This window comes from Megascapheus bottae, chromosome 8 (genome assembly GCF_031878675.1).
Source record: "Megascapheus bottae isolate mThoBot1 chromosome 8, mThoBot2.hap1, whole genome shotgun sequence".
Classification (NCBI taxonomy): domain Eukaryota; kingdom Metazoa; phylum Chordata; class Mammalia; order Rodentia; family Geomyidae; genus Megascapheus; species Megascapheus bottae.
The window spans coordinates 23,052,371-23,065,099 of record NC_143516.1 but is presented as its reverse complement, the minus strand read 5'-3'; the positions used below and the strand labels follow the sequence as shown (position 1 = coordinate 23,065,099).

The window sequence follows — 12,729 nt, the reverse complement described above, 5'->3', positions numbered from 1 at the left end:
ACTGAAATCAAATACTTTCTAAAGGTAAAAATAGAGATTCAGGCTTTTTTCAAAGATCACCAGCAAAACTGTGCAACAGTTTTAACAACAGAGGGTGTTTGTGCTTTCCCTTGTATCTCTGTTCAATAGCTGTGAAGAATTTAATCTCATTATACTTTAAGAACTACCTGCTGGAAAAATAGGACTCCATGCCTGCTCCTCCTTTTCTCCCACTACACTTTCAACTTGAACATTATAAGGCCTTACAAAAACAAATACCAACCCCCCCCCAAGCACATGCCCATGCAGAACCTCTGGATGAAGCTTCTCTGTCATCTCCCTGCCAGACCATGAAATAGCTCAGTGGAGATGTGCTAGACCTGCTAGGAAAGGGAAGGAACAATAAATGAGATGAATGGTCCATTTTAAATATGCTGGCTATTTCTAGGAGAGAAATCATAGAACTAGATTCCTCCAAGAATGCTGAACTAAAGAGGATGGAATAATATATTCCATATATCCAGCAAGATAAAGCAAGAGGCTATCAATACAGGAGCATTTTCTTTTTGACATTAGATTTAACACATACAACGTCCACTAAAAATGATGCTAAAACATTACCAAGCAGGAGATGAATTAACTCAATTTCTATGACAAATTATTTAACAAGGATCAAAACATTCACAAATCTGGATATGGTAAAATGGATATGCTATGTGAGGCCAGATAATCCATAGACAGGCTAGCGATAATGTATGGGCCATCCCAGGAGAGGAATATTCTGGTGAAGGTACATCAACAGTAGTCTTCTTTCTGGAGGCCAGGGTTAAGCCCAAAATTGGGCTCCAAGAACTACCATGCTCCCCCCATGTGTGGAAACCACCTGGTAGATTAAGCCTTCATGTTCAAGGTATGCGCTTATCATAATGACCAATCCTGTAGGACTGGAAGCTAGCTGAGCCTCAGTGATTGAGAACAATGAAGATGGTTGTTGGAGCATGGTGTTCCTGGAGGTTAAATCTTCAGCCACTTAGTCAAGTAATAGTAACTCAAGTTATAAATGTAGTAACCCAAGTTACTGTATTTGAAAACACATGTGACTCTTTTGAGGACTGTTGATCCTAAGGCATGAGTTGATGTGAAGACCCGGGACTTGGATAGCTTCTCAAGGTCTCTATGGTGGAGTAGGAGCATGTGTGGCCAAGCAATAAGTGGAGTCTTGGCTCAAATTTGGTTCCCACAGGATCTGTGGACCAGCAAAGTGGTCAGTTGTCCAGTCTCTGAATTTATCAAGGGAATGGGCAGCTGTAGTTGTTGTCCAGGTGCTCATTTGGGTTCCTTAGCTTGCAAAACAAAGGCTATCACAAAGTGAGAAGGCTAGCCAAAATCCTCCGAGGCTCTCTCCCTGTGAATACCATGCTTGAACAGCTTCGTCTTCCAAAGAAATAGTAGGAGGGAGTATCACATTAAAGATTCGAAGGATGTCTGGGGGTTAGCCTCTTCCATATCTTTCATTGACTGTCAAATGAGATAACACTGGCCCTGCATAAAAAAGATAAATCACAAATGATAGTCTCAATTGCAGTTGGTTTTTATTTTTATGACAGTAAATAGTGACTGCTTCTTTAGATCCTTAATGGAAATTAAGGGGAAAAAATGGCCCAACTATATTCAGAAAGGGCAAACAGCTGAAAATGAATCTATATCTCATACTAAAAAATTGGTTGAAGTAACATGTTTAAAAGTAAGTAGGAAAATAATGAAATTGAAAATGTCTTTAAATGAACATTTGTAAGTGTAATGACTTAAAAGGAACATTTTTAAGTGTAATAAGGGGAAAAGATCCAAAATGTAAAATTAAAATAAAATATTGACCACACACATAAATAATAATACATTGCAATGGGGGGAAACATTTGTGAGAAAAACTCACAAGTCAAGTCAAAATATCTTAACTATATGACAAGTCAGTACTAAAATGACCAGTAATCCAACAGAAAAAGAATTACAGAAACATAATTGTAAACTGTTATATAAAGAAAGTCTACTTTTTTTTTGCCAGTCCTGGGCCTTAAACTTATATATATATATATATATATATATGTGTGTGTGTGTGTGTGTGTGTGTGTATGTATGTATATGTATGTATTTATGTATGTGGTACCAAGGAATCGAATTCGGGTCTTCATGCATGCTAGACAAGCACTCTACCACTGGGCCAAACTCCTAGCCCTAAGAAAGTCTGTCTTAATACAGAGAAATACCAGTGTACTCTGTAATGCCCCTCAATTTGACAGGGAAACTCTGAAGCATGCAACATGGGATTCAAGGCTATAAGCCTTGTACTTCAAAGCCTGCCGGGCTAAGTACAACACCTTAAGCATATTTGATGCTCTCTATAAATGTTGCACTGTTTACATTTTGTGAGGATGAATTGAGTTGACATTTAAGATAGTACCTAGGATATAGCAGAGTGCCAACATGTTACAGCTTTTTGACTGACTTGAGGTATGGAAGAAAAGGAACAGAACCCTCACGCACTTTGTGGAAGGATAAATTTGCCTAACCTAAGTAAAGTTCCATTTTCATAGATCTTTAAAAATTAAAGTGGTGATCAACACTTCCACTTATAACTATGCATCTGGCAAATACAGTCACACACATGGGAATATATTGCCTATGCAAAGGTATTCATCATAATATTATAGTAAGACTAGAACCTACCATTGATTTCAAACGTGTAAGTAGAAATGATGATCCATTCCCCACGCATAGGGATGATAGCATAGCAGCTTGTCTCTGTCGCTCTTGCTGTTGTAAACACTAGTGAAGTCCTCCCAAGCAGGGAGTTTGCAATCCCATAATTCATTCCCAACATACCCAAATGGAATAACTGGTATCATTTTATTCTTCATCATTATTTTCTGTTTTCAATATATCAGAATCATATACCACCTAACGTTATTTCCACCAGTGATTCTCAGAATTGTCACTGTTTTAATCTTTATTCTGTAAAAGCAAGTCATGTTCTCACAGCTTCTGGTCAGGCTGATGTGTCACCAGTGTAGCTTACTGTGAAAGAATGTGTTTCCATGCATTCTTACACTCCTTTTAGTCACGGCTTGTGATTTCTTCACCATATCTATGGAAAGATTGCTGTAGAGTGCTGTAGCCTGGGCTCTGAGCTGAGAAGCAAATTGCTTCCTCATAGGCTGGTAATTGTCTAATATTTTTACCTAGACTCCACATGTTCTGTTTTAAAAGACACAAAATAATTTATAAAAGTAGAATATGGACATATACCACCATTTCTGATCTTTAAGGTTCAAATATTTCTGTTCTGAACAAAGCACAAGAATTACCTAAATGAATCCTGATGTTACATTTTTTTGGGAGGGGGTCGTGGGGCTTGAACTCTGGGCCTACCCTTGAGCCACAGCCCCACTTCCCATTTTTTCTAGAGATTAATTGGAGATAATAGTCTCACAGCTTTGTAGAGCCTGGGCTCGCCCTGAACCGCAATCCTCAGCCTCCTGAGTAGCTAGGATTACAGTGTGAGCCACCGTGCCCAGCTTTGAGGTTACTTTTTTTTTTTTCAGTTTGCTAAGCATTCATTCCTATAAAATATTTTTGTCAGTTCAACTTTGTATGATTGGGGAGAAAAGGCACAAGATGTACAATTTCCTGTGACAGCCTACAACAGATAATGCAATGCTATTTGCATTATCGCCCAAACAAAGAAATGTTTCTAGGATTTTCTTCTTCCATATTCTGTGACTTGCATTCCTTTCAAGTGCATACATTTTCTTACTGTGACTCTTTTTGGGTTTTACAATACACATTTAAAATAGGTTCTTAAAATCCATTTTCTGTTTTAAAAGATTTAAAATTATTTTCAAACATATTTAGAATATACAGTTCCATATTTTATGTCTGGGATATTCCGTGTATAATGCTTTAATTTACAAGTTTTGGGGTTCAAAATGGTATGAGAACAAAAAGATCTATAGAATCCTGCCCCTACTCTTTTTCTTCACTGTTAATGTAGTAGTCAATAAATTACATGAGCTATCCAACAGTTGATTCTAAAATAGACTTTTTCTTAGTAAGTTTTCCCCATTGTAAGTGTTGTGAGCCGGGTTAAGGCAGACTATAGTAAGCTTTGGTATGTTAGCTATATGAAGTACATTTTGACTTACAATAGACTTATCTATTTAAAGTAGACTGAAGTCTATTTTCTAATGTGGGTTTTCCTTAATTTAATTAAAACAGTAAAATTTTTAGTACAATTCATGCACAAAATATATTAGCAGAAACAATCAATATTAATTACTCACACATTTTCCAATTTCTTATTTTAAGTTGGTATTTTAATAATTTTAAGTCTTCTGCTTATTCCTTGCAATGGTGTAATCATATATAAATAAGGAAAATTTCTGGTCATAATAGTTTCCTATTATAATAAATTAATTTTAATTTTAATCCTTAGTTTTTTTAATGACAATTCAGAATTGCTTGCTTTTTAGTTCCATAAGAAAGTATGCAGTTTGTGAATAATTATTCCTTATGTTATTATAACTACATTAATTTTATATTTAAGTTTTTAGATGAATTTTAATGTAATTCATTAATACTGAAAATATATTGAAAGCTTTCTTTAACGTATTGAAATAATTCTCAGAATACTTACACGCAGCATCACTCCTATAAATCTTCTTCTCTTGGAACCAGAATATCACAATATATCTTCTCATTCCATTCTCAGTCTTTTTGGAAATGTTCTCTTTTATTGAGTTGGAGAAAGGCATTTTTTCAAGCTATAGGCTGGCTAAAAGTTCACTCTGTTCCCTCATTCATTCAATGCTTAGGAGCTGCTCTGTGTCCCAGAACTCCTTCTGTCCAGCTTCACATGTGCCCAATGGTTGGCACTAAAGTTCTTGGAAAAAGTCGTGCTCTCTAAAACCTGAGTTCTTAGGTATGTCTTATTCATCCTAGAATAGCAGGACTTCAGCTAATTTTTCAGTCTTCACCTAATTTTTGATGAACCTCCAAGATTTGCTAAGCCTCAGTTCCTTCTGAAAGTATTCCATAATCCCATTCTAGGAAAGATTTTTTCATATGGATGGAAAATCCTCACTTAAGTTAGTTGATGGCAAAATGTAAGGGTATTGTTTTAAGAACTAAGAAACAAGTAAAACTCCACGACAGTAAGCAAGGTAGAGCTAAGCCCTCCAGGTACTGGGCTAGAACTCTGATAGTCTTATCACTTGCTACCTCCCTCCTATTTCTCCTTCTCAGAGGCCTCTATCTGATTTTCATTTCCTGTTATTACCAGATTTCTCTGCTGACTCAGTACAGGATAGTTACTTTCAGCCTCTTTTTTTCTACATTCACCTTCAAACTACTTCCATTCAAAATTCTCAGGCAACAGACAATCTCACAACTTATGCCAGAGAAAACTTTAGTCACAACTGAGTCAATAGACTAGGCAGATCTGTGAGACATCTTACTCCACTCAGCTCAGTCATGAATGGAGGGATGGGATCATGCCTCAGGCTAAGCATGACTGCCCCACTAGTGGCTGTCGATTGGAGAGTTTTCTAAAGGGAGCCACAGGAGCTATAAGCAGTGACACTCTTCAAGACAATGGCCCTCACTTTGGGACTTGGCTGGACTTCCTGTGGTCCTAATGTATGTATATGTGTAGACATGTACATATACACATGCATGCATATATATGTACATACATGTGCTTATATAAACACGTATACACAAATGGGTGTGTATCTTTCACACTAGACTAGATGTTTCATATGAGGATAGACTATTTCTTATTTTTTCAATTTCCATTGTTTCTAATACTGTCCTTGATCTACAGTGTTATCAGTAAGTATGTATTTAAAGGTTTGCTTGAGCTATCTTTCATTAGGTAATAATGAATTTGGTAATAATATACAATCAATTAAATATATTAGTGTGGCCATTTCTTGTCTCTCTTCTGGAGTCCTACAGACTAAAGTTTTTATTTTGTTTTATTTATTTGCTTATCTATTTATTTAGTTTTTGCTAGTCCTGGGGCTTGAACTCAGAGCCTGGGCAGTAGCCTTGATGCATCTGAATGCACAATACAATATTTACAGAAATGAACTACAGAAAATGAAAACAAGAGGCTTTTTCTTTGTTGCTGTTTTTGTTTTCTTTTCCTTGTGTCTTGTTTATTCATTTATCTGTCTTTGGGAAGGTAAAGGGAGGCACAGAAATGGAAGGACAAGGAGTGAACAAATGCAGCATGGAACTCACTAAACATTATGTTGAATATCAGCTACAACTTGTGGGTGATTCTAGGAGGGAAAAACTTGAAGAGAGCTAGGGAAAGGAGGACATTAACCAAAAAGTAATATAATCTTTTCCTGACTTATGTCACAGTAACCCCTTTGTATATCACCTTTACAATAACAATGAAATGTATTTTTTTAAAGAAAGCAGTATTCTGGTCAAAAGACTATGTTGCATCAGAGAAATCTGTTGCTCTAATGACTTCCAGATTTCCAACAAGTTCCTCTATTTTCAGTCCAACTTTCTCTTCTAATAACATTGTGTTATTCTGGGTCTCTCTTTTCCATTTTTTTTCTCCTTGTGAGTTTGCATGTTTAAAACCATTTCTTTTCTGTTAAGCATTTTTTTTTCAGCTACGGGCAAATAAATGTGTATGTTGGAACTGTCACTTCTAGTCAGAAGTTCTGATTTGTTCTATTTTTCTTTTTTTCATTTTTGAAAATCAGCTTTACTAGGGTATATTTTATATACAGTACCCTAAAATATTTAGGTTTGCTATTTAATACTTTGATATTTGTGAAATCCATATTTTTTTTTGTTTCTGGCCAGAGATACCCTCTCATCCTATTTTCCTTTTCTCTATTACTGATGCTTTAAAAAAACAAACAACAAACACAATCCTTTTCTTTTTCTCTGTCTGTCACATTCATCACACCTTGCCATTATGTGCGTGAACCTGTTATGCTCTTAGCTGAGTTCCCAAAGTGATTTTTGGAAGAGCCAGCCACAGGTGGATGTGAACATTGCCTTTGGAAATGGAGTTTTTGCATATGGGAAGAGTTAAGTGGCTGAGAGTATGCTGCACTGGGCTGAGTTCTAGTCCAATCACTGGCATCTGTATAAAAGGAGGGAAGTGTAGTCACAAAGACACAGAGAAGACACACACAGAGGGAAGGCTGTATGAGGACACAGAGGGAAGGTGAGTGAAGATGGAAGGTGTAATTATGCAGCTGCAAAGCATGGAAGACCAGGAATTTCCTGAAACCACAGATACAGAGCCTTTTCTCACCCCAAAAGTCTCCCTATGATCATCTAGAGTCAATCCCTTCCTTTATCCTCAATGCCTGCAAATTATTTATATTTTTACCTATATATTCTGTATGTATTTTATTTATATATTTATTTATATTATTCTCTTTATATATTATTTATTTTCTTTATATATTATATTATCTCCTTATAGATATTATTCTATTTATATGTGTTATATTATTCCTTCTTTGTTTCCAGTAAAAATAGTATTTCTGTCACTTGTTGGTTCCCAATATTGGGAATTGATCATATCTTTTATTCTTCCTATGTCTGATCACAGATTTACAATGGTTCAAATAAGCATCTTTTAATATCACTGATTTTCTTCAAGTTTTGGTTTTACATTTCATTGATTTCAACTCTTCTATTTTTTTCTTCTTCTTGGTCATCTGAGTTTAATGCATTCATGGCTGAATATATGTGAGACTTCTTTTGTTTATATATATTTATATATATGTATCTATATACAATATAGATAGTATATATCTGTGCATACATATTATAAATCTCGATAATTGTATTTTTCCTTTTTCTAATGTTAAACATACTTCGAGGGGCCGAGCATGTAGCCTAGTAAGAGACTGCCCACCTAGCATGCATGAAGCATTGGGTTCAAATCCTCGGTACTACATACTCAGAAAAAATAACTGGAAGTGATGCTGTGGCTCAAGTGGCAAGGTGCTGGTCTTTAGCAAAGATAAACATGAAAATATTTTTTCTGTGTCTCATAGAGATTAATGAGCTGTATGATTTTCCCTTTATAGATATGGCTAGATATCTTTGGTGTTATGCTAGAGAAGCAGAGAATGCTGAAGGAAGTGCAAGGGCAGCTGTTAAACTCATTACAGCAAAGTGCAGTTTTGAAGAGCTAAGGGTTTTTTCCTCCACCTTGAGAAGACACGGAGTGATACACATATATGGGTTTCATTTGGTATTTTGGCCTCATCACCATCTACCATTTCCATCAAGGGAGAAATGTTTAAATATCCTGAACTTTTTACATAGTAAAAATGAAAGGAATCTCATTAGATTCTTACATGATCATCTTTACTGTTGTTCTAAATTAGGGTTTGGGGTCCTTAACACAGAGACCTTCACAAAATTTAAGCAACACTTAATCAAAGGCATTGCAATGTCTATGGCTAGACTCTATGAGCAGTTTTACCGGACCTGCTTGCTTTCTTCTTGTTTTAGAATTTTAACTGGGTTTTTAAAATTGCCCACAAAAGTCCCAACCGGTGGAATAAGGAATGGTCATAGGCAGAAGCCACATCCCCGTGGCCTGCCTCCCAGGTCTGCCCTGCAGATGTGTTCCATTTTGTTTGGCCTTTAAAGTGTTTAAATAAATTGTTTTCCTGAATTTTAGACAGTATTTGGCCATCTGGAGAAAATTCTCCAGATTCTTTTGAAAAATCCCGTTCGCGTTCGGTACACAAATTTGCTGAGTAAATGCTGACTCTTTCTGGAGATGGGGGACTAGTATCAGGGTTTGAATTCAGAACCTCAAGCTCTCATTTGGCTTTTTCTGATCCAAAGCTGATGCTCTGTCACTTGAGGCACACCTCCACTATCAGCCTTTTGCTGTTTAACTGGAAATAAGAGTCTTGCATGGACTTTTCTGCCTGGGTTGGTTTTGAACTTGGATCCTCAGTTTTCCTGAGTACCTACGATGACAGGCATAAACTAGGCCCTTCTTATGAACAGAGCAACATGTTCATACTTTGCCCTGTCTTACAGGGGAGGCCTCGCTCATTTATGGTTGTCACTGGTGGAGCTATCTGTGATGTTGAAGATATCTGTGACCTTGCAGATTTGACTAACTTTTCCAGTGGGTGAAGTCCTCCGTGACTTTTCTTACCTTGGCATGGAGACAACATTCTTATTTTATTGGTTTCAGGAGCTTTCAAGGCTACTTTTCAAAGTCTCTGTTGAGCTTTTACAAGTTTTGACACTCATTTGACCAACTTCATTGGAGTAAACTTTTGTCCATGAATCTGATTTCTGGAAGCAATCAAAGAAAACTTTGGGGCCAAGTTTGTGACAATAAATGTGTGTGACAGTCAAATAGTGAAATCCTGTTGCTACTGTGTACTTTTTCTGCTGACTTAAAGTCAATAACAGTATGAAAGCCTGAAAATGCTTTGGGGGGTGGCTTTTACTTTCCTCTTCTAATCTCTCATCATATCCTATGTGTGAATGTATTTTCCCTGTGTGATTTAGCTTTTAAGTTTGTTTTCCTGTTATTTCTACCTTCCACTTTACCTGACTGAGACCACCTGAGGGAAATGTATATTTTTATTCACTTTTGGTATAATATGTCTAGTTGGAAGTCAAAAGATGGAATAGTTCATTACTAAGTAAATACTTGCATGATGGAATAGAGAGCATCCCAAGATGAATATTTTAAATAGGCAATCTCACTTTACACCTGCCAAACATTTGTGAAGTTAAAAAGAATAGAAAGTCAGTTTTTGTTGCCATTGTCTGAATGCCCCTGTCAATAAAGTAGTTGATAGTCATTGAGTTTCTCTCCAGGAAAGTCTGTTCATACTGCTACCTCCTAACTGATGAGTCAGGCAATGTAAAAGTTGTAAAATCCACAAGGAAACATCAATGACAAAAACATGTGAGAAGCATGGCGCCCGGTGGCTGACACATCCAAATGAATCATGAGGCTGAAATCTGAGGATGGAGGTTTGAAGCCAGCCTGGGCAGCAAAGTCTGTGAAATTCATCTGTAATTAATAACCAAAAAGCCAAAAGTGGAGCTGTAGCTCAAATCATAAGAGCATCGAGCAAGAACCTCAGGGACACTATCTAAGCCAGGGTAGGGTAGTGCTAAGGCAGTGGTACAAAAAACAAAACAAAAAATAAACGACAACAACAGCAACAAATCGAGAGCTAGAGCTGTTCATGCTGTAGTTTTAAAAAATAAAGCCCACCAGACAGAATTCTTGATACAGTTAACTACGTAATAGTATCAACCTCAGGAGAGCGCTGAAACAGCAAACTCCACTGGTATCCAGTGTACACTTACAAGTCAACAAATCAAGACAGTTGAATTGACGAAGCCCCAGAAACCATACAAAAATGTGGAAAGCCAAACAACCTTAATCTATGTATGGAGGTGTAAACCTGTATGTTTTAAGGCTGCATTTCCTCTCAGAAATAAGTAATGGGTGGCAAGGTTTGGTGGGAGGAATTCTGGTTAGTTTCCACGTGGGAGAAAAAGAAAGTCTCCTATCCTCCCCACGGGGTTCAATTGCATTTCCCTGGAGAACCACACAAGTCTGTCCCTAGGTTCTGTGCTCCCACCCAGGAGAGGCCAAGGCCTCCTGGGCCGCTGCATCCATCTCCTCCTGGCTCTATTTCGGGGCCCCATGATCTCATCCTCTTTGCAGTCCAGTCGGTGCCTCAGGGCCATGCAGGGCGATTCCTGCAAGGGCTGGGAAGTTTGGTGGCCTGGGCAGCCGGAGGGAAGGCCAGGGGGGTGGGATGGGGAGGTGTGTGGGGGGAAGTGAAGGCACGCCCACGTAAATGACCCAAAATAGTCAACAGGCAAGAGTGCCCCAAAACAGACAGGAAGCCAAATAATCCTGGGCGTTGAGTGGCTTTGCACTCTCTGGGAGCTCAGGGCCCAGGGAGTGGAGCCAAGGGTCCGACCGCCAGGGGCCTGACCGCCAGGGGCAGAGGCGTGGCCGTAGGCGTGGCCTCGGCGGGGGCGGGGCCGACTCGGAGGCTATTTAAAGGAGCTGCGCGCGCTGCGGGACCTGAGCGCCTGGGCCAGGTTCACTATGGAACGCGATGGTTGTGCACTGGGCGGGATCCGCGGTGGCAGCGGCGGGGAAGGCGGACGCGGTTCCCGGGAAGGCCCGGCGGGGAACGGCCGTGACCCGAGCCGCGGGTCAGCCGGAGAATCGCAGGCAGCCGCGTCCTTGCTGGCTCCCATGGATGTGGGTGAAGAGTCACCGGAGAAGGCGGCGCGCGCCCGCCCCGCCAAGGACCCCAACACCTATAAAGTGCTGTCCCTGGTAGGTCCGAGGCCGGAGGGCGGGCCGGAGGGCGGCGCCGAGCGCGGGCTCCCCGGGGAGAGTGGCGTGTGGCTCCCGGGGCTGCACGTGTTCCTGCAGCCAGGGCCAAGCGCTCCGGGTGTCTTCTCTTAGTTCCGGTGGGATGTGTTCTTCGGTGCAGCGTTTGGAGCTTCCTTGGATAAACTGATCTCAGTTGAGAGATTTCACAGAGCTCTTGTAAGCAGCAGCAGGAACTCTAGAAAACGGTTCCCCCCACCCCCCGTTTTGGCTCTGTCTAGGTATTTCCTTGCAGCTGTTCAGAAATGCCATCAATATTCACATTATGTGACTGGAGCCTCTTTGACTCTTTTGCCCACTCTTTTAACCACGGGCTCCTCAGTTTGTGTGAACATAAATTATCCGCTATCCTTTTGGTATTTTGTTATTTCAGTAGCAATCCACAGTCAACTTTTTTGCAAAGCCAGGGGGTGGCTTTTTATTTTGAAAATTTTTTGGGGGGGGGGCAAGTATACCAAGGTCGAGTTTTCCATGGCTGTTATTAACTAATTCCTGGGTCCTTGGATAATTCTCCCCAATCTCGGTTTCTTCTCTGTTCAAAGGAGCACATCACCCAAGGTAATTGTGGGGACCAAATGAAGCACTATGTATAGATTTAAGAAGCTACGTTAGTGTAATGTGTAGAAAACAGGTTTCTCATAGATTGCAAGATATTGTAATTGAATAGTATTTTGTTCAAAACTGTCTTTTCTGATGTCTGAAGGCTTCCTTTTGAAAATATTTCCATTTTCACTATATGTCATGGAGATATTATAGTACTTCCTAGACTTGAGAAGTTTCATTGTCTCAGTACTTAAAAATAAGCCTAAGGTGCAAAGAATAAGTTCCTTAAACCACAGGATGTTTGCATCCCAAAATACGTTTTTGTATTATATGTCATTCTTACTGTATCTGACACTGATGAGAGTTTATTTAGAGTTTACACAGTCTTTGTTGTTAGACTTTTGCCTTTATATCATTGCATATTCTCAGTAGTTTAGAATATTATAAGGCATTCAACAATATACGTTAAATTTGTATGGAACTCCAATGTAAAACCTCTAATGTAAGATATATATATATATATATAGAGAGAGAGAGGACATATTTGTGTATAATATGTATATATAATATATATGCATTCTCTACATTTTGGTTGATTTTCATTAGTAAATTAATGGTTATGTCTTTATCACTTACTTATAGATCCATTATAGGCATTAGCAAAGGCATCCTTTTCCATCTTTGACACTTGCTGTAGTTGGCCAAAGGACACTATTATAAAGGCCATTATATTAATTATTATTCAGTGCATT

General features: G+C 38.8%; 1 protein-coding gene across 1 annotated transcript in view; it reads left to right on the top strand.

The window, feature by feature from the left end:
• The first annotated feature begins 11,140 nt into the window (after positions 1–11,140).
• Enpp1 (ectonucleotide pyrophosphatase/phosphodiesterase 1) overlaps positions 11,141–12,729 on the top strand; it is a 63,000-nt gene continuing 61,411 nt past the window's right edge. Inside the window, exon 1 of the mRNA XM_090338111.1 lies at positions 11,141–11,377. Within this exon, the coding sequence (XP_090194237.1) occupies positions 11,141–11,377 (237 nt within the window). The remainder of the gene's footprint in view (positions 11,378–12,729) is intronic.